The 20,891-nt window shown below is 39.1% G+C and overlaps 1 protein-coding gene across 1 annotated transcript in view; it reads left to right on the top strand.

Annotated features, from left to right (window-relative positions):
• The window catches only part of als2b (alsin Rho guanine nucleotide exchange factor ALS2 b), a 41,765-nt gene that overhangs the window by 3,186 nt on the left and 17,688 nt on the right, over positions 1–20,891 (top strand). Inside the window, exons 4-15 of the mRNA XM_073870744.1 lie at positions 1,609–2,657; positions 2,841–3,017; positions 3,241–3,388; positions 6,978–7,146; positions 7,578–7,674; positions 7,767–7,844; positions 12,243–12,434; positions 12,690–12,861; positions 12,998–13,184; positions 16,206–16,271; positions 18,451–18,613; positions 18,747–18,878. Of these exons, the coding sequence (XP_073726845.1) occupies positions 1,609–2,657; positions 2,841–3,017; positions 3,241–3,388; positions 6,978–7,146; positions 7,578–7,674; positions 7,767–7,844; positions 12,243–12,434; positions 12,690–12,861; positions 12,998–13,184; positions 16,206–16,271; positions 18,451–18,613; positions 18,747–18,878 (2,630 nt within the window). The remainder of the gene's footprint in view (positions 1–1,608; positions 2,658–2,840; positions 3,018–3,240; positions 3,389–6,977; positions 7,147–7,577; positions 7,675–7,766; positions 7,845–12,242; positions 12,435–12,689; positions 12,862–12,997; positions 13,185–16,205; positions 16,272–18,450; positions 18,614–18,746; positions 18,879–20,891) is intronic.

The raw sequence follows: 20,891 nt of genomic DNA, 5'->3' as shown, positions 1-20,891 counted from the left end.
CAAGTATAAGGACACAGTTTTAATGTTATTAGGTATTAAATACATTTTAATATGCAATATTAAAGAATACACAGTATGATAATTTTTCCCAATACAAACACCCTAATAAGGCACAGATGCTTGGAAAATGTAACTAATGTAAAGTATTGTCCACCTCTGCTATCAAGTCCAACTAAATTCAATTTAAGCTGATAATAGTCAGTTTTACTGGCATTTTCGCAGCAGCCCCATGAGAACCAGCTATTTTGTTGCACGTTTTGCCACTAAACCGGGCAAGCTCTCGCGTGGTCACGTGGAAAAGTGACGTTAATGCATACCCTCTATGGGGGGTCCGAAAACCAGTCAGGATTTGGTGTGACCACCATTTGCCTCACGCAGTACAACACATCTCCTTTGCATAGAGTTGATCAGGTATATGTACCTATAAGGTTAAAAGTTGTACTTTTTGAGAGGGGAACCGTCCCAGTGACAGCTTTTTGGTGAGGTTATGCAGTATTTAACATTTATCTTGCCAGTAGATAATATAGTAATTTAGTTCTGGTTTGTGTTTAGCTGTTTAGTGCTGGTTTAACTGTAGTGATAGGACAATATATTGGCAATATACTGGCTGATAAATCTGTTCAATCTGCCAGTAAATTTCTCTATGACTTAAATTTGATGTTTGTAATAAAAAAGTCACTCAGTGTCACTCAATGTAAAGCCAAAGTCTGACAGACACTAAAATAACCAATCATTATTCACTTTTTAACATGTTTAACAGACTCATTCAAACAGTACTGTGAGTGTAATGTCAGCTACACATTATAATTTTGTCTTGTAAATATGTTTTAGGTACTTTAAAGGGACACAAGGCAAGTCTGAGTATTATTTCTCTACTAGCTCCCCCTAGTGTCTGGGAGTAAATGCTTTCTATATCTGAGACTATACGAGACTGAAGGACACCGGGTCGGATACAGCGAACTTGCAAGTGGGGTATTCTTCCTACAGACGGTAGGGGCGGGCGAGAGAGTCTTCATTCGTCATGTAATGAGTCATTTAACCATATACCGACTTACGAAGATGATTTATTAACATAAAAATGCTGCCTTGTGTCTCTTTAAAAGGGTATATTTATAAATGTTTTTTTTCCCACCAATTATCTGTTTGTCTTTTATTTACAGTGATAACATTTGTGTTATATCGGCCATACAGCTTTCTTAATATCGGCATCAGCCATAAAAAACCCATATCGGTCAACCTCTTTTTAATTGTTTTGGGGTCCTAAAAACGCAAACTTTCAAAAACAGGGTTCAAAGTGCAAGTTTTTGAAAAAGATACCGTTATTGTCTCTGTGTAAACTACAAACACTTGAATTTGTTTACGGTTTCAGAAATCATGTGACTCTGACACTTTCTAGCCTAGCATGCATAATACAGCTATTTCAGTAGTTTTGGCAGATCTGCATGTTTTGAGAATGTTTTCTTCTGTGTATCAAACTTTTCAAAAACCCAAAAGAAAATGTTTTAGTTCATTGTTGTTTGTGTAAACACCCCCCTAAGTTGAAGTTTATGCTATTGTATATTGATTTGCTTCTGGTATGTATTTTGCTGATTATCTATTTTTATTTAGGGGGGCAGGTCTACAGCTTTGGCGAACTGCCATGGAAACAAAATCAAGCGACATCTGTGGCGACTGAGCCCGTTTTGGAGGCGGTGCTTAGTGAACAGCGCGTTGTTTTTGTGGCTGCCGGCTCAGCCCACAGTGGAGTCGTTACGGAAGATGGAGGTGTGCATATGTGGGGAGATAACTCTCATGGTCAGTGTGGCCTTTTGGGACTGTCTGTCATTCCTAACCCAACCCCCGTGGGTGTGGTTGACTCTGAGACCACGCCCTCTCAGTCAGTTAAGATCCTGGAAATGGCATGTGGGGATCAGCACACACTGGCTCTCTCAACCAAGCATGAAGTCTGGGCTTGGGGCAGCGGTTGCCAGCTGGGGTTGAACACATCAACCTTTCCTGTCTGGAAACCCCAGAAGGTGGAGTGCCTGGCTGGAAAGCATGTGCTGCAAGTGGACTGCGGAGCTTCTCATAGCCTGGCTTTAGTGCGGTGTCCCCCTTCTCCACAGGAATCTCGGAAACCCCTTGTAGACAAGTGCGGTCATTGCCATCAGCTGCTCTACACTATGACGGACAAGGAGGACCACGTCATCATCTCGGACGGCCATCATTGTCCACTAGGTGTTGAGGTGGACAGCGCTGAGGCCAAATCTGACCCAGATCAGGGGTCATTGAGTAAGCAAGGCAGGAACTCTCCTGAATCATCCACTTTTAGCCAGATAACAAAATCTCTAACCTCCAGCACTAACCCTGCATCTACAACTCCACCTTCAAGCACACCTGCCACTGAGTGCCAACATCAGTCCCTTGCATCTAGCCAAGAACCTGGAGAACCAGCCATGAAAGACTCAGGTGGACTCGGTGGTCCAGCTATTAATGGAGAGGTTTGTGTTGAAGCCTCAGAGACCACCACCCTTGAGCCGGATTGCTGTAAAGCCTCAGGGTTGAAGTCTTCTCCGTACCCAGATGAGCAAGCAGTGAAGGCCTACCTGAAGAGACTTTCTGATCATTCCCTGGTGGAGCACTCGGCCAAGACCTCCAGCACACTTCACTCAGCTCAGGTCAGTTTATCAAGCAAAGTGGATGTATTGATATATTGATTCTAGGGGTTAGGGTTAGACAAGTGGGATCATTATTACGAATTAGAGTGATTTGGGGGTTACACTCTAGCTCTAACTCTACCCTAGCAATAACAAAAAACACACTAGACTTAAACTCGTTATCGATTTAATGTCCCATCACAGCTCTCCAGTGATCCTGCTGTGTGTTTCCCCTCCGAGCCTTTTATCCCGGTTGCACAGTCTGTGACCCCGATGGGCTCGGCACTGAATAATTTGGTGGCGTCATGTGCCTCTGCAGTAGGGGAGCGTGTGGCATCCACGTACGAGGCGCTGTCTTTAAGAAAAGTAATTGGTTACTGGGTAAGCTTAAGTTGCGTCTTGTTCCTTTTTGTGACCTATTTGGGCTGGAAACCAAAAGGTTGTAGGTTTGAATCCAATGGGGACTTCTGCCTTGAATGCATCTGCTAAATGAATAAATGTAAATGTCCTCGATGAAGACATTAACCTCAAACTGGGATTGTTTCTGTAATAATTGTATTATAGATAAGATATCGAACAATAACAGAATAATATAACATTTCAGGTTCCTGGTGAGGGGCGTGAGCGAGTGGAAGAGAGACTCCTTCTGGAAGAGCCCATGCAGGGCAAGAAAAGCTCTAGCCTGGGGGACATCCGTGAGGAGGAGGCGGAGCTTAGCCGTCGCCTGTCCCTGCCAGGTCTTCTCTCTCAGGGTACACATGCTCTCCTTCTCTTACACTCAGTGTACCATCTTTGTAAGTCTACATAGAGAGATGTGTGCCTGCCTGTGTTTGTGTTCTCATCAGCATGGAGTAAAATAAGTTTCTTTGTTTCTGTTCTCTGTCATTTCATTGCACGCTTTGTGTTGCTGCTTCTACAGAGGCGATAAATAACTTACACCATTCATCCCTTTGGGACAAATTTCTTAAATATTTAAAGCAAACGATCTAAGCAGGGTGCGGTGAGACTGGACTGGCATTTAGCCCCAAAAGAATGACTAATCTTTCAGTATTTGAATGCGTGAGGGTTAAACATAATCCTGTGCCATACGGTAAGACTTAGTTAATTCGATTCAAAGTAACAGCTTGAAAATCTCTACGTGTCCAACCTGTGAATGTGCCATTTATTGCCGCACCTCTTCAAATTTTTGCCCGTGGTGCAGATTGACAGGTGTCCCATGTACTGCTGTTGCTATGGTTACAGATAATGCAGAGGCTGAGGTGAAGGCAATGCTGTCCACTGCAACACCTGAAGGTATTTTTGTGTAAAAAGTATTTTAGATTTATGCTACGTTTACACCAAACGCGTTTGAGGCGTCAAAATCGCGTCTACCGTGCCTAGTTTGCTGGTTGAACAGTTTGAATGCATTTGCACGTCTAGAGCGAAGTAGACGCGTGGAAAAGCAAGCATTTGACGCGCGTCAGAGGCAAAATCCGCTTCTTGTGGGAGGGGCAAGTGCGTTGCGGTCTGTTTGCAAGATGACTGATGTTGATTGTGCATTCATGGAGAGAGTTACCGGTTTGTATTTGGTAACCTTACTATGGGGGAAAATAAACGGTGTGGGTTGATAAACGTCACGTGACTCAAAAGTGAAATATGTATTACAACTTACCAGGTTGCCCAATGTCCTCACTGACACTCTTCCAAGCGAGGTGCTTTTTATTTCTGTCTCTATAGAAATAAGAACTTGTGTCGTATAGCTCCGGGTGACTGCTTACGGACAATATCAAGCGTTCCTTCAGGTTGAATGAGTGACTCCGGGCGGGGCTGCTGCCACAGCAGCAAGCAGGCTCCTGATTGGTTAACGCGGCGCGACATTCCGCCAAAGTTCAAATTTTTCAACTTGCGCGTCAAACGCAAAATGCACAAAAAGCACCATTTGCGCGTACCGTGGCAGGCGCTCAATTCGCGCGAACTAGACACGCGAAAGAGGCGGAATCGCGTTTTCTGCGCCACGCCAAATGCCTCCAGACGAGCGTCCACGCGTCTTCACATTGACTTAACATTGAAATCACTCCCACTTCACGCCTCTACCGCGGGTGATGTAAAAGCAGCATTAGAGGTGAATTTTGTTGTAACTATATTTAGTTACTAGTTGTATATAGTATTTAAGACATGTTCATCAGAGGTCAAGTTTTTTACATGTAGCTACTTGAATTAGAGATGGTAATGTAGGGTTTGAGGTCTTTCTACTTATGAGACCCTTGGATACCCAATGGGGGCATCAGAGAAAAGGTCTTGCCTAAGTCTATATACATAAGTTAGCTGAAGATAATATTAGTTATCTGCTTTGAGCTACCTGCAACACACATACACCTTTACTTGTCTCCTTTTCACTCGCACCTGTGTAACAGATGGACCTCAGCCGGTGTGAAGCATAACTCAGCATGTCAGCAGTCTGAGTGTGGTGTTGTGTGTATATGACCATGGTGTGTGTGTGTTAAGTGTTGGTTCAGTCTGCGGGTCTGTTCCTGGGCTGTTAAATGATTCATGATGTGGAGCCGAAATGAATTCACAATCTTATTTTCCTGTTGATCATGATCCATTTGTGTCTTTTTTGATAAATGTGCGACCAGGTTTATTTTCCAGCCATAAATGTTGTGAGCTGAAGATAAAACACAACCCAATAGAAAAATATTTAAAAGAGATTTTAATTTCTTACATTTTTATTTTGGTGCCTTTTTGTGGTAAACAGTCCACATGTTCAATAAATATTCCACTTTTATAAAAAAAATCCAGATAATTTAATCACCCTCATGTCAACCAAGATGTTAATTTCTTTCTTTGTTTAGTCAAAAAGAAATTAAGTTTTTTTTAAAAAAAAACATTTCAGGATTTTTCTCCATATAGTGGAGTTTAGTGGACCTCAACAGTTTGCAGTTTTAATGCAACTTCAAGGTCTCTAAACGATCCCAACAGAGGAATAAGGGTATTATCTGTTGAAACGATTGTCATTTTTGCCAATAAAAATATATATGTACTTTTAAAAATAAAAAAATAAAAATAATTGTTACTGCTAAAGTTGACTATACTCATTTTAACATACTATGATTTGGGACATACTAATTCTGTGTTTAAATCTTTTTATTGAAGTATTCAATAAACAGTCCAGTTGTCATTATTGTTAATGGCATTTAAAATATATAAAAAAAGGAAGAACAAAACAAGAACAATAAAAAGGTCATATCAGTATACATACATACCTACATACAATGAAGAGAAAAACTTAGCGTACAATATACAAATAAAATACAGTATAGAAAAAATCAAAAACTAACCCTTTCATCCCACCCCAACCTATAAGGACTATAGGTTGTTACACTACTGGTGCAGTTAACGCTGCATAGTTTATCAGCCTGTGTTTTCGAGGTATTGCAGATGGTATAACCAGATCTTATCAAATTTATCCAAATTATTTACCAACAGGAAGTGATTTTTTTTTTCAGATGAAGTATCTTGTCCATTTCTTCCAACCACATTTTAGGGGGTTTCTGTCTTTTTCCAGAACCTTAGAATAAGTGTCTTTGCCACAATGAGTCCATAGGATAGCAACTTTTCTTGACCTTTTTGAAGTGACATGGTCTTTTTTTAGCAATTTCAAATATGACAAGAAGTGGATCAGGTTCCAAGACATTGTGTAAAATATCAAAAATATGTACTTTCAAACCACAACTCATCTTGCAATAGCCGTGTAAAGCGCCAGTGCGACCTTGCGTATTATCTAAATCACGTTGAAAGATCACCGGTTACATATGTGAAACACACACTTTATGTACCAATAAACAATAAACTGACGCAAAGACATTAATTAGTATCATTCCACATCAACAACGTCTGAATGGTCCTCTTTCTCCACACTTATAAACACTGGAGTGGCAGTTTCGCATACGTCATGTGTGACCTTTTGATGTGATTATGTAATACGTAAGGTCATGCTGAGACGTCACACGGCTAGTGCAAGACGAGAAGTTGTGGTTTAAAAGTACATATTTTAATTTTTTGGTGAAAATGACGATCGTTTCGCAATTGAAACGATAAACTGTTGAGGTCCACTAAAGTCCACTGTATGAAGAAAAATCCTGGAATGTTTTCCTAAAAAAACGTAATTTCTTCTTAACACAACAAAGAAATACATAAACATTTTGGATGTCATGGGGGTGAGTAAATTATCAGAATTGTTTTATGAAAGTGGAATATACCTTTAAGTTTACAGTATTACACGAGTAAGAGTTTTATTAAATATACATATATTGTATAATCCATGTGCTGATATTCAGCCTCTCTTTTTTTTCTTTTTCTCAGTGTCTCCTCGTCTTTTGCGGCGAACGAGTCGTACCCGTGGACGGCCTGTACCGCTCACTTCAGGAGGTATATCAGAGTCAGACGCCCACTTGCCATCTTTGCAGACAGAAGTGTGGAGCTGGGGGCGGGGCCAAGAAGGACAGCTTGGACATGGAGACCTCCTCCCCAGGTTTAAACTCATCCTATTAACTCTAGGCTCTAAACATTTACATAAGTTATATAGAATATAATATTCAGAGGCTTGCCCTGCTTAAATGAGAACAGACTTTTTAAAGGACTTTAAAGGGATAGTTTACCCAGAAATAAAACTTCTGTCATCATTTACTCACCCTTATATTGTTAAAGCTGTATTAATTTCTTTGTACTCAAAGGAAGATATTTATGCCATTATTTTTTTATCAGTAGATATCTAGCTTTAATTTAAAAATAATGTTGAAAAATTAGTTTTACAGTTCTTGAGTGAATTGTAGGACCAGTCAGTGCAATCCAAATTATTTCACTCCTTTAAGTAGCACTCGTTCACTATAACATTTGGATGCACTATTTGACATAGTGGAACAACTCCTAATTTTCATCCTCTCTCTCTCTCTCTCTTTCTAGACCGCAGCCCGTCTGCATTAAAAGTTTAAATGGAAAAGAGGTGTTGAGAGTGGCCGCAGGTGCTTCTCACTCTCTTGCCCTGACCACACAATCACAGGTGATGAACTTCAGTCTTAATAACCTTGTAATGGTGAGTATCTCCCTTGGATCCTTTTGTAAAGTGTGTGTGTGTGGGTCTGTGTATTATAGGTGTTTTCTTGGGGCTGTAACACATCTGGTCAGCTCGGACACATGGAATCACCCACCAATTTTCCACATTTAACCAAGGTACACACGCATACGAACTAAATTAGAACATACCATTGTTTTTTAAATTGTTGTTAAATGAGCAATATTTCATATGCAAGAGTTCAGTTGTACTGAATATCAAAACACCTGTCGTCCACACGGCTGGACGTTATCACAGTACATGGTCTAAAACACACCGCGCAAGTGCACTTAGGGCGTGTCCCAATCCACTTTTGCTAGTTTAACGATGGGAAAAATAGTGTGTGCACCTGGTGCACTGTCTAAAAGGGTTGTTTGTATTCTCTTAATGAGTAATGGGTGTGTTTGGGGCAAAATGTGCAATAAACCCAGACCCGTCGCCAGACCTCAGTCTTAAGGGGGGCATATGAAATGCATGGGAGGGCACACTTATTATTAGCCTACAGTACGTATACTTATAATACTATATACTCTATTCGCGCAGCACGTAATCATCACGTTAAACAACCAACAGCAATATGACCAGATAGCCTATAGCCTACACACCACATTACATATAGAAAAATTTTATGAATATCCATAAATCTATACAACATATTACATGTGACACCAGACGTCTCTCAAACATTGCATTTTAAAGCAGTCAACAGAGGGATATGCATTGCCATGAGACACGTGCACACTGCACACACACACACACACGCACGCAGACTTTGAACCTACGGTACTGTGGAGGCAGCGCTGTCGTCTCTCCCTTCCCTCCTGTCAGTACAGCGGCAGGCGGCGTTTCTCCGAGCAGAAGCTCCTCATTAATAAAGTGTCCACTCGGAATTAAACTTGTGAGTGAGGTCCTTTTCAGAAGCAAGCTGAATCACCGCAGTGAACAAGTCCATATCTTCTGAATGTAGTAGTCTGTAGGCCCGGGGTCGGGCTCCACGTTAGAAGTCTTCACGAGTCCACTTAGATCCGAAAACCCGAGGTCCAACCCGAGACCCGATCGGGTTCGGGTCTAAACGTTTCACATGTCCCTCGGACACGGGTCGGGTACAACAATAGCGGCATCGGGTCTCGGGTAATTTAAAAATGAATGTGTTTTTCTGAACGGACCCGAGAAGACCCGAACTCTCTCGCCTTTGTGCGTCAATGTCCTTTTCAAACCTCTCATCTGTTTACCAAGAGCGCTTGCGACATTGTGTGGTTGTCGGAAGGTTCATTGTCGTTGAGACAAACATGTCAGTCAATTATAAATGTACATTTTAGCGACTCGTTGGTGTCGTCGTCAGATAACAAAGTAAAACGAATGGAGCAGCTCGCCAAATTGGTTGCAAGGCCACCGGAGTTTCTTTCTGTCTGACTGCTGCGCGTCTTTTGGAGACTGTTGTTGGGCTTTTAACCATTTGCGGATAATATATCCATCTTAAAGCAGTATAGCTAAGCGAAAACACATCCAGTTTAAAAAAAGTGCGGTGACTGTTGAGCGGCTACACTGACGTAGGCTACGTCACGTACGTGTCGTACGTAGCCTCGTGATAGGCTGTTGCAGTGTAGCCCATCAATCAAACAAAATCACACCATTGTTTTTTTATATTTTTAATGTTTTAATTATAAAGAATACAACATTAATGCAACACAAAATTAGCAACATTAATAATTTAAAATGACAGTATTTTTTTAATACGGGGGGGCACAAGCGTCCTTGAGGGCGGGCCCGGCCCCCCAAGGCCCGCCCATAGCGACGGGTGTGAATAAACCAATGAGACTCTTATCCCCATCCCCTTTAAAAGCCACTTGTGCTCATGCAATGCCGATTTCCTATTTACATGGTGGTATTTGCAAGCGGATTGGTGTTGAAATTTTTACGTTGTTTTTTTATTTATTGAAATAGTTATTTTTGTAATAAAAGCTTTGGGTTTTTTTTTTAAGTCGTTTTTTCAGTCATGGAATAATAAGTAAAATCAGCAGGGTTTTAATTGCTGAAAAATGCATGTGTGGATACATGATCACTGTAATCTCAAAAAGTATTTTTACAAGATGAATTTACAAATATGGAAAAAACTGTTTGCATTTTAAAATACGTTATTGTAACAAACCTGAGATAAAGAATTCACAAATATTGCCTAGAGCCGCAACGTTTAAGCACCCGGGAAAGCACAGTGAGTGTTTTGACAAAAGTAGCCTATTACTTAAAAAATGGTTCTCATCTTACCATATCCAGAGGTACAAAGTCATATACAATAAATCCATTGGGTTTGCAATATTAGCACTTTTTGAAAGCAAAAAACTAGCCAGTTGATCTCAGGTTCATGCCTTCTAAAGTCCTGTAAACTGTTCTCGTTTATTCTTAAGAGACTCAATAATAATCTTTATTTTTTCATATTTAAAAGCATTTGTGCTGCTGCGCATCCATGTGTGTGTAATAAGCAAACGCGCGTTGTTGTCCCATTTATAGGCGCATATTACTAACGCACTCTTTAAATAACAAAAAAATTGCGTAGTCCATTTTAGTTGCCTTAAAATAACAATGTGCCTAAACATACCTTGTTTTCTGATTTCCATGGGCGCGCTAATGGGCGCAAATGCATTTACTATTTAAATAATGTAGTGCAGGAAGTGAAAGTGATAACTGCGTTGGGCTGAAACTAGCAAAAAACACTTGCATGGTATTGCGCCACATTGCGCCGGGTGTATGATAGCTTCTAAATATGTCCACGTTAAACTTAAAGCTCACATAACACACGCTGTTTCTTGAGTATCTTCATAACGCTTTCATTTTAACAGTTTTATAAAAGACAGATCTTGCTATTGTTTCTGGAAAAGCATGAAATTCCAGAGGTGTCCACCAGGAGGAGCGAGTCACGAGCAGGCAACACACACAAAATATTATCCCACTATCTCTGAATAACTTATGATTCACTTTATGTTTGTGTTGTTTACATTATATGCACTCACGCGCCGATTGCCAAGAAAACACAGACATTAGATGCCGTTTTACTTACTGCCTGCGACCCCATTTCAATGAAATCCAGTGTTAAACAAACACGCATGCAATACTTCCTGGGATAAACAAACTATATCCATTGTTTCCCTAAGGCTGGCTTACATGGAAAGCTGAACAATGATTTATTCTCCTTCTTCTTTCGTGTCTTTGTTAAAGGCCAATCTCATTTCTCTGTCTTACCCCTTCCCCTTTGTCTTCGTCTTCCCCTTGCCCCTCGAAACCGAGAAAAGGGGAAAGGTGTAAGACAGATCGTTCGTCTAAAAAATGAGACACCACTCGATTACCCTTTGCGTCACCTTCCCTTGCCGCTAACTGGCTGCTACGTAAACAGACAAGCGTTGACAAACAAAGAAGATGCCGTCGTCTCAGGTTGTGGTATCGATTGCCTGAGCGGAGCTCAACAAATAGCGCATAACTTAGCTGCTAGCTAGCGCCTTAATTAGCGATTCAAAACAAAAACATTACAATTAAAACCGCTTGAACATTTTATTAAAAGTATCATAAAACATGAGGGTCATAATATAATCTCAATTAAACTGCAGAAAATAACATTACTTTCATTTGTGCGACTCCTTGACAGTTAACGTTCATCAATAAAACGTCTTGATGCCGGCTCTCCTGAGATATTCCTACATTAACATTTACCCCTCTCTTTTAAGTGTGCTCCTTATCACACTTCGTTTCAAGGGCTATGTATCCCTACGCCTTGGCCCTAGCCCTTGATTAAACGGAGAATTGAGACACCACTTCGCCTCGCATGAACGCGCAAAACCGAGGTGAAGGGGTAAGGGGAAGGGGTAAGACAGAGAAATGAGACGCACCCTAAGTCTTGATATAAAGCAAAGTGTACAGTGATCGACTTCTACTCGATGGAACAATGATAATGAGTGTCCTCGCTCTCACTCTGATTGACGTGTGGGTGTGCTTTTCATGAGGAAATGCCCATAAAAGGAATATGGGGTCAGTGATACGTAAGGGGACCCATGTTTGAAAAAAACTTTCAGACACTTGTAGTAAAAAGGAGGCTTGAATTTGGCCCATAAAAACAGCTTTTTTGACACTTTGCATATGTTTAGCAAATCCTTTTCTGTGTTAATAAGTCCCTTTTAAAGAACTTCAAACTGTTTGAAAAATAAAGCCAGGCTTTGTCAAGCCAACATAAAGTCATTTTTAAGCATGAAAAATTACTTACATTTTTTATCAATAGTGTTTCTACTTGATTCCTTGTGTATAAATTCCAGAAAAACAGGGCAGCAGTCTGGTGCAAAAGCAGCACCCTAACCCTAAACAAGGGTTTAGTATACACTAAACAAAAGATTCGCTATGAATGTCATGTTTTTCAAGATGGGAACATGTCACAGAAAATTTGGTATTGGTACAGGCTCTTTTAGTATTAAGAGTACACGTGTCCAGTTTGACAGTTTTTGAGTTTTGGTTTGTACTTTTTTGTCCACTCGCAGCTGTCAGAGGGGATTCGTGTGTGGGATATAGGGGCAGGACAACAGCACACTCTCTTACTGGCTGATGGAGATTGTATCCAACCAATCTTGTACTACAGTGGGAAGCAGGTGAAAGAAGAGCCAGAGCAGACAGCAGAGGAGCAAACAGGGAAATATACACAACAACCTGTGCTGTTGCCTTTTTGTATGAATGTGAGCAAACCTTCACCATCATCATTTATTCAGCTCATGTCCTTGAGGATCGGTGCTGTGCAAATTTTAGTTCAATCAAACACATCTAAATAGAATTTTAAATAATCTTAGACAGTAGAGTTTTTTTATGCTTTTTCAGTTGTGTTTGATTTGAGTTGAAGCTAAATTCTGAATGACGGTCAAGTTGAGAAGTCCTGTCATAAATTATTTATATATCAACACTGATATTTACCTGATTTTCACTGTGTGTGCTAGTTGGGTTATGTGAGCAGTGTGTGCACGGGTGGACAGACTTGCGCGGCGCTGGCAGATCGTAACGTAATGGGTTTTAAAAGCAGTCTGCACGAGCTGGCGGCCGCAGAGCGAAAATACTACTGTAAACTCAGTAACATCAAGAATCTTCTGCTACAGCCTCTGCTCAAATTAGGTACGACATTGTGTGTGTGTGATAATATATTGTGTATTTTCTTTTATATAAATTAGCAGCTTTTATCCAAAGTGAATGGTACATTACATACAAACTCAATTAAAAAAATACAGCTAAAAATATTATTTTACTCTAGACTCTCTAAGCTCCGCCCTCGGTCAGTCTTCAGGGCTGCTGCAGAATTTAATTGGACGATTAGGTCGTCTGTCTCAGCTCACGGGTCAAAATTCGGCTTCCCTGACCTCTTTCCTGAGGCGGTCGCGTGACATCAGAGGTCTTGTTCTTCTTGATGACGCACATCTTTTCCTGGACACGTATTCAGAGTAAGTATACAACACAAACACAAAAAACGATTTGACAGGTATTACAAAGACAAGGGACGTTCGCAGATTAACCGTAAATATGCAGAAAGGGCTAACTTGGCCAATCATAACAAAGGTAATTGTTTAAATAAAGGTTTTAAAGGTACAGTAGCAAAAATAGCCTGTTTAATTCTAAAGGCCGAAATACAGTCGTAACAAATGTTTTGTCATCAGAAAAGTGTTTAGAATGTATAATGTATATGTAGCCCAGGAAATACATCACATTTTGTCGCAAATGCACATGCAGAAAACATCTGTGTACACACGTGAGTCAAAAGGCTATATGTTCGACTGCGCATATGTTTGAGTACAAATAAAAACAGACTATACTGCAGGCTTAACTCTTTCCTCGCCAGCATTTTTTTTTTAAAGTTGCCAGCCAGCGCCAGTATTATTCATGATTTTTACAAAAGTTCAATGCCTTCCAGAAAATGTTTTCTTTAAATATATAAACATACAATATATCAAATAAAAAAACAGACCCTCTTTAAAGGTAGGGTAACACATTTTGAAAAATGCTAACGGTAGCCGCCTAGCAATGAAATCCCGATCCCACCCTCAAGTCAAACCGCCATCCAAAGTCACGCCTCTTCCAAAACACATGAACACGCACAGATCAGACGGTCACATCTCATGTCTCATTCAGCAGTGAGACAACTTTGCAGTACAAAGTCGAATAACACTGCCAAAATAACCAAACAACTGGTTTACATCAGAATTAGTTTAAGCACACGTTCGGTTGTGTAGACGTAGTAACTATATCGTTACGCTAATCCGTAAACGAACACAAATTTCATAAGCAACACAATGTTTCATCAAAGTAGAATATCTGAATCCATCTCAATACAAACATATCGCGTACCTACCTTACCAAAATAAACTGTGCAACGACTCTTTCAGACCCTTTGCCTCCTGCAGCTGTTTGCATCTCGTGGTAAGCAGTAAAGTTACCGATGTTCATTTGGGCTTTTGCTCTTGCTGATCTAGGCAGTTTTTGCTGTTGTTGTTATAAAAGATGCCTTTAGTTTTGTGCCTCCTGTGTAGGTTGTCAATTTAGCAGAAAAGTTTGCTGTTCTCACTGTTTACAGACAGGAGATGAGCGCACGTGAACGCGCCGATGACGTATGGTGTCTGCGTGGAGTCGCTGCGCGGTGGGCATTCAAATTACGCTTACGTATGAGGGACAAAAATGGAAACGTCCGTTCGGACCGAAATCTATGATTTGTTGAACATTTTTTGGTCCTACGCCTTTCACAGATGACATAAATTTTTACAAATACATTTAAACAACTTAACACAGTGATTGCTATCAGGATGTAAGGAGACTTTTAACCAGCATAACAAAAAATGTTTCAGGATCAAATCTGTTACCCTACCTTTAAAAAAAAAAAAAAAACGTTTCCTTGATTATTTCTCTTTTTATCACCTCTCAAATATAGGTAGGTTTCTTCAAAAACACAAAATTTTGAGCAAAATGCTGAGATAATTCCATTTTTGTGAAGGACTTTTTATAGAGATAAAATCATCCTCAAAACATACATAGAGTTTGTGGAAAACGCTAGGCGTGTAGGTTCTTGTCACATGACCTGCTGTACGCTTGCGGCACTCTGAAAAGTTGAGATGTTTTTAACTCAATGCGGTGCGAACACGCCTGGAAAAACGAGTCCACCGCACTGTGCGTCGCGACCGCGTCACTTCCATAATGAGCGCGCATAACGTGCGCCTACATTTGAAATAACGAATTTGAGCGGGCGAAAGATGCAATATGTGAAAGACCCTTTACTCTTTCATGTCATGCGTTGCTTCCGGGTTGTATAAGTTGCGGAAGAATAGCGGGATTGCAAAAAAAAAACTCGTCGGGGAAACAGTTAAAGGGATAGTTCGGCCAAAAACGATATTAAACCCATGATTTACTCACCCCCAAGCTGTCCGAGTTGCATATGTCCATCGTTTTTCAGACAAACACATTTTCGGATATTTTAGAAAATATTTTAGATCTTTCTTTTGATTAAATGTAATGTTACGGGGTCCAGCAATAGTCCACGACCTTCAAGTCCAAAAAAAGTGCGTCCATCCTTCACAAATTAAATCCAAACGGCTCCAGGATGATAAACAAAGGTCTTCTGGGGGTAATCCGTGCGGTGTTGTTGTAGAAATATCCATATTTAAAATGTTATTAACTTTATTAACTAGCTTCCGGTAGCGCCGCCATTTTAGAGTCATATGCATTCAGGATGAGCGCTTACGCAGCATAGACAGCGGTTTCTCTGTTGCTGCTCTGTCCCCCGCCCTCCGATTTGTCATACGTCACTAAGAAAAGTGCGTACACTACGTACACACTCTCTCCTGAGTCTAAGATGGCGGCGCTACCGGAAGCTAGTTAATAAAGTTAATAACATTTTAAATATTTCTACAACAACACCGCACGGATTACCCCCAGAAGACCTTTGTTTATCATCCTGGAGCCGTTTGGATTTAATTTGTGAAGGATGGACGCACTTTTTTTGGACTTGAAGGTCGTGGACTATTGCTGGACCCCGTAACATTACATTTAATCAAAAGAAAGATCTAAAATATTTTCTAAAATATCCGAAAATGTGTTTGTCTGAAAAACGATGGACATATGCAACTCGGACAGCTTGGGGGTGAGTAAATCATGGGTTTAATATCGTTTTTGGCCGAACTATCCCTTTAAGGGTCAAAGTGACAGTGAAAAACCCTATTTTTTTGTTTTATTTTCTAAATAAAAGTTTTTAAATATTTTTAAAAATACATTAATTTATTATAAATTCTGTGCGATTAAACCTAAGAAAAAAGCCTAATAACAAACAGCGCTTGTTTAATTCAAATTCTAAGTTTGAGATTGTTTTATGTCATGAAAAATTGTATAAAGTGGAGAATTTTGAGCATTTCAGCTTTACAAATATACAGTTTGTATCGTTTTTCTTACACTAATAATTCCCTTATGTCTCATTTAAACAGGTACTGCTCTGCAGTGGGTGATTTCTTAGTCATGGGAGGATTTCAGGCTCTTGTCAAACCTTGCCAGTGAGTCGTTTGTGTGCGTGCGCGCGTGTGTGTGTGTGTGGGGGGGGGTGGTATATGTGGTTTATAGGGATAGTGAATGCATAAAATAGTGTATAATGACATGCTTATTATGCTATAAAGGTGGAAAGTGCCTCGTAAACTGAACATCTTAAAAAACATACTAAATTGTACTTTTTCATAGATTAAAGACTGCCAACACGTTTTTGTGATGGTTGGGTTTAGGGACTGGGGTAGGTTAGGGGAATAGAATATACACTCTGTACAGTATAAAATGCATTGCATCTATTGAAGTGTGTGTGCGTGCGTGCGTGCGTGTGTACCTGGTAATTATCACGTTGTGGGGACCAATTGTCCCCACAAAGATAGGAATACCAGTGTTTTTGTGACCTTGTGGGGACATTTTGACGTCCCCATGAGGAAACAAGCTTATAAATCAAACAAAATGATGTATTTTGAAAATGTGAAGTAGTAGAAGAGTTTCTGTGATGGTTGGGGTTAGGGAATGGGGTAGGTAAGGGGAATAGAATATACAGTTTGTACAGTATAAAATGCATTACGTCTATGGAATGTTCCCACAAAACATGGAAACCTGTGTGTGTGTGTGTGTGTGTGTGTGTGTGTGTGTGTGTGTGGTATCTGTAATGGGTAATAAACTGACACAAAGCAGATCCGTCCTTATAAACGATTATGCGTTCAGCCATGTAATGAGGCTAGACTTATTGTTGAGTAGTAAAATTTGATTCAAAGTAACTTAGAGTGCATTCAAGTTTTACATTTCCCTGTGTCCTCTGGGAATGCAATGATTGTTTACGCTACTTATCCTCATGTCAAACCCATGCAAAACCATCTATGACTATCTTTCTTTCGTTGAACAACACAAAGCAGATTGTAAATCGGGTGTTCATGACACTCTTATCTATAAAATGAAAGTGAATGGTATCCTTAAAGGGAAACTACACTTTTGTAAAAATATTCTCATTTTCCAGCTCCCCTTAAACATACGATTTTTACTGTTTTGGAATCCATTCTCCGGGTCTTGCGCTAGCACTTTTAGCATAGCTTAGCATAATCCATTGAATCTGATTAGACCATTAGCATCGCGCTCAAAAATGACCAAAGAGTTTTAATATTTTTCCTATTTAAAACTTAAATGGGCGATTCTCATGAAACCCAGACTTAAAAGGTGTCCAGCATCAGATTTTTTTTTAAAAAGCCCTTGAAGCCAATTTTATAAGATTAAGGTCTAAACTTACTATAACAATTTTTTTATAGAATTATTACAATTTTTTTTAGACTATCATTATCAAAAAATATCATTACCGCAACATGATATTACATTAAATATATAGAACTAAAAAGTTGTCTAGGTACTATGACAAACAAAATTTCAACTTTTATCTGGAGAGAGAAAATAAGAACTGCTTACCTGGCAGCCATCTTGAGTGTCACAGTCAATTATGTCCCTTCCAACAAATTTTTATTCCTCTTTTAAAATGTTAGTTCCTTGAGGGCTCAAACAATGATTGAAAATTGGTGGGGAGGGTGAGAAGTTTTTTCTTGGACACATTTATATTCCTTATTGTCTCTTACCAATGATCACCAAATACCACATGTTTTTTTTTACTGTAAATGTTTAGTAAAACATGCACTGCAGCTTTTTATTTTTTAGATTTTTTTAATTATAAATATTTCCATGTCAAAGAACCCAAATCCAGTCATGGACACGTTACAGTAATGCAAATTTTCCCCTTAAATGTGAAAAAACAAAAATTTGAAAGCATGTGAAAAATAGTACATGAAGAGATGTTTGTAACTGTGTGCTTCTTATTTTGATACTCTTACGTTGCATTTACTTTTTTATCAAAATGTTTCATGACACCTCATATGTCTAATTTTGCGAGAATCACCCAAATGGATTCCAAAATGGTAAAAATTTAATGTTTAAATCTAAGGGAGTTGAATTTTTTTTCAAAAAGAGGTGGAGTGTCCCTTTAAATCTAACAATTTTAAAGCTTCTGTGGGCATTGTCTAATTTCATTGAATGAAAAGAGCAGCGTGAGAGTGATTAAACAATGAGAAATTAATTTGGGGGTGCACTGTTTAACAGATTTAAAGATTGAGTTTTTTATATTTAGCTCTTTCTGTTTGTCTTCCTCTCTTTTTCTGTGTGCGTTTGAAGGGATGTGTTTGGCAAGGGGGCAGAGGTTGTTCAAAGGTTGTCTGAATGTTCTGAAGAGGGTTTGGCTTTAGCTGATATTCTGGCTCATCTCTTTTACCTGCCCATCAAACACCTGCATGAATACGGACGGCTGCTGCTCAAACTGGCTACCTGCTATGATATGGTGAGTTTGTTTTAGCATAGAAACTGTTCAGCAGTCATTTTTTGTTTGTTTCGCCAGCCTGTGGTCTTTAATCGTTTCAAAGATAAATGTTTGTCCCATGAAACGTGTTTTTTTGTGTGTGTTTATATGACAGAGCTCTGTGGATTATCAGAAGTTGCAGGATGCCTGCTCGAAATATGAGTCAATGGCTCTTCATCTGAAGAGGAGGAGAAAGGAGGCAGAATACACACTGCACTTCTGGAAGAGTTTTCCTGGCAAGATGACCGTGAGTTATCTTGTGTCTCTTTCTCCTCTCTTTATCTCTCCTCTTATTCTCTCATACTCATATTCTCTCTGTCTACTGCCCTCTCATTCGCTCCTTTTTTTTCCTCTCAATTTCTCCTCTGTCATGTTCTCTTCTCACTTGTTTTATTATCTTTAATCCTTTGCTATTCTCAAATTTTCATTCTCACATCCTTCTCTCCTCTTCTCTTCTCTCCTTTCTTCTCTCTTTTTTCTCTGTTGTCTTCCTTTCATCCTCTCATCTCATCTTGTTATATTATACCACTATCTTCTTTTTCCGTCTCCTGTTCAACTCTCTTCTACACTGTAAGCCCATACAGGTTGATTGAACTTATACAAATTTATGGAAACTCGTTTGCCCTAAAAAAGTTAATTTTGCCTGGTTGAAATAACAATTAATTTTAAGTTTAATGTACTTAATGTTTAAATTTCTTCCAATCTTAACCCGGATTAGTTGACATAGAAATTTGTGAGGAAACCCGTTGCATATAACTTTAGTTTTTATCATTTTTTATTACTTTTGATGTTATAAAAGGTATTATAACACAAAATGAATGACTGAGTTTAAGTCAGTCATTGAAAAAACGTGATTCTCCACAGAGTTTTTGACATACATTGTCAGTACTGTGGAGAGAAATACAATAGAATGTTCTGAACAGAGTTCATGTACGGAAACACTGATCACCTGAACGGTGACTTTACAAAATTATCATTTACAACAAAACAACATCAATAATATAAGAGCTTGAACCTATATGACATTTTATTAACAAATATTTGAGTAGAGAAAGTTCTTACCAGTTTTTATTCTGGGAAAAAAGCAGAAAATAATTAAAATATTCAGGCGCAAAGGATTATGGGTATTCCTCACAACATGAACTAATAATTTTAAGTTAATTTTACTTGAATGTTTTAGTTTAAGGGATTTTGTAAGCTTAAAAGTTATATCAACTAAACTTTTTAAGCTTTGGCTTCAAAACAGAAAATATTAAGTGACGTTGACTTGATTGTTTAAGTTAAGTCAATTTCTGGGTTTACAGTGTAATTCTCTCATAATCCCATTTTTTCTCCTTCTTTCTCCTTTCTTGTTCTCTCTTCTCTTGTTCTGTTTTTCTCCGCTTCTTCTGTCTTCTCTTTTTCCACTCTTTTTATTCTCTCATCAACCGCCTTCCCTTTTTCTTCTCTTTTTCACTCTTTTTATTCTCTCATCAACCGCCTTCCCTTTTTCTTCTCTTCTCTCTTCTTCTCTCCTTTTCTCCTTTTATCTTCATCTTATTCTCTTGTTTCCATCCTTTAATTTTCTATTTTTTTCCTCTCATGATCTATTCTCTCCTGTTTTTTTTTCTTTTCTCCATCTTGCTTCTCACTCTCTTATTTTGTCATTCTCCTCTCATTCTCTTACCTTTTCTTCGCTTCCCTCACTTTTCCTCTCCTCTTTTTTCCTCTCATTTTCTCTTCTTGTTCTCTCATCCCCTTCACTCATTTTCCTCACATTTGTCTCACCTTTTTCCACCCTCTTCTCTCCTTTCACTCTCTTTTTCTCTGTTTTCTTAATTTCATCCTCTCATCTTTATTTTGTTTCATTTCATCTTGTTTTCTTATCCAACTCTCACTCACCAACTCTCTCCTTTCTCCATCTTCTGTTCAACTGTCTTCTAATTCTCTCATACTCTCATTTTTTTCTCCTTTCATGTTCTCTACTTTCTTGTTCTGTTTTTCTCCTCTTCTTCTGTCTTCTGTTTACACTCTTTTTATTCACTCATCAACTGCCTTCCGTTTTTTTTCTTCTCTCCTCTCTTCTTCTCTCCTTTTCTCCTATTATCTTCATCTCATTCTCTCCTTACGTTCTCTTGCTCCCATCCTTTAATTTTCTCTCTTCGTTTTTTTCCCATGTTTTTTCTCTCCTGTTTATTTTTCTTTTCTCCATCTTGCTTCTCATTCTCTCATATTGTCATTCTCCACTCCAATCTCCGTCTATTCGCTCCCCTTTTCTTCG

The sequence above is a fragment of the Misgurnus anguillicaudatus genome, chromosome 8 (genome assembly GCF_027580225.2).
Source record: "Misgurnus anguillicaudatus chromosome 8, ASM2758022v2, whole genome shotgun sequence".
Classification (NCBI taxonomy): domain Eukaryota; kingdom Metazoa; phylum Chordata; class Actinopteri; order Cypriniformes; family Cobitidae; genus Misgurnus; species Misgurnus anguillicaudatus.
This window is presented reverse-complemented; position numbering and strand designations above follow the sequence as displayed.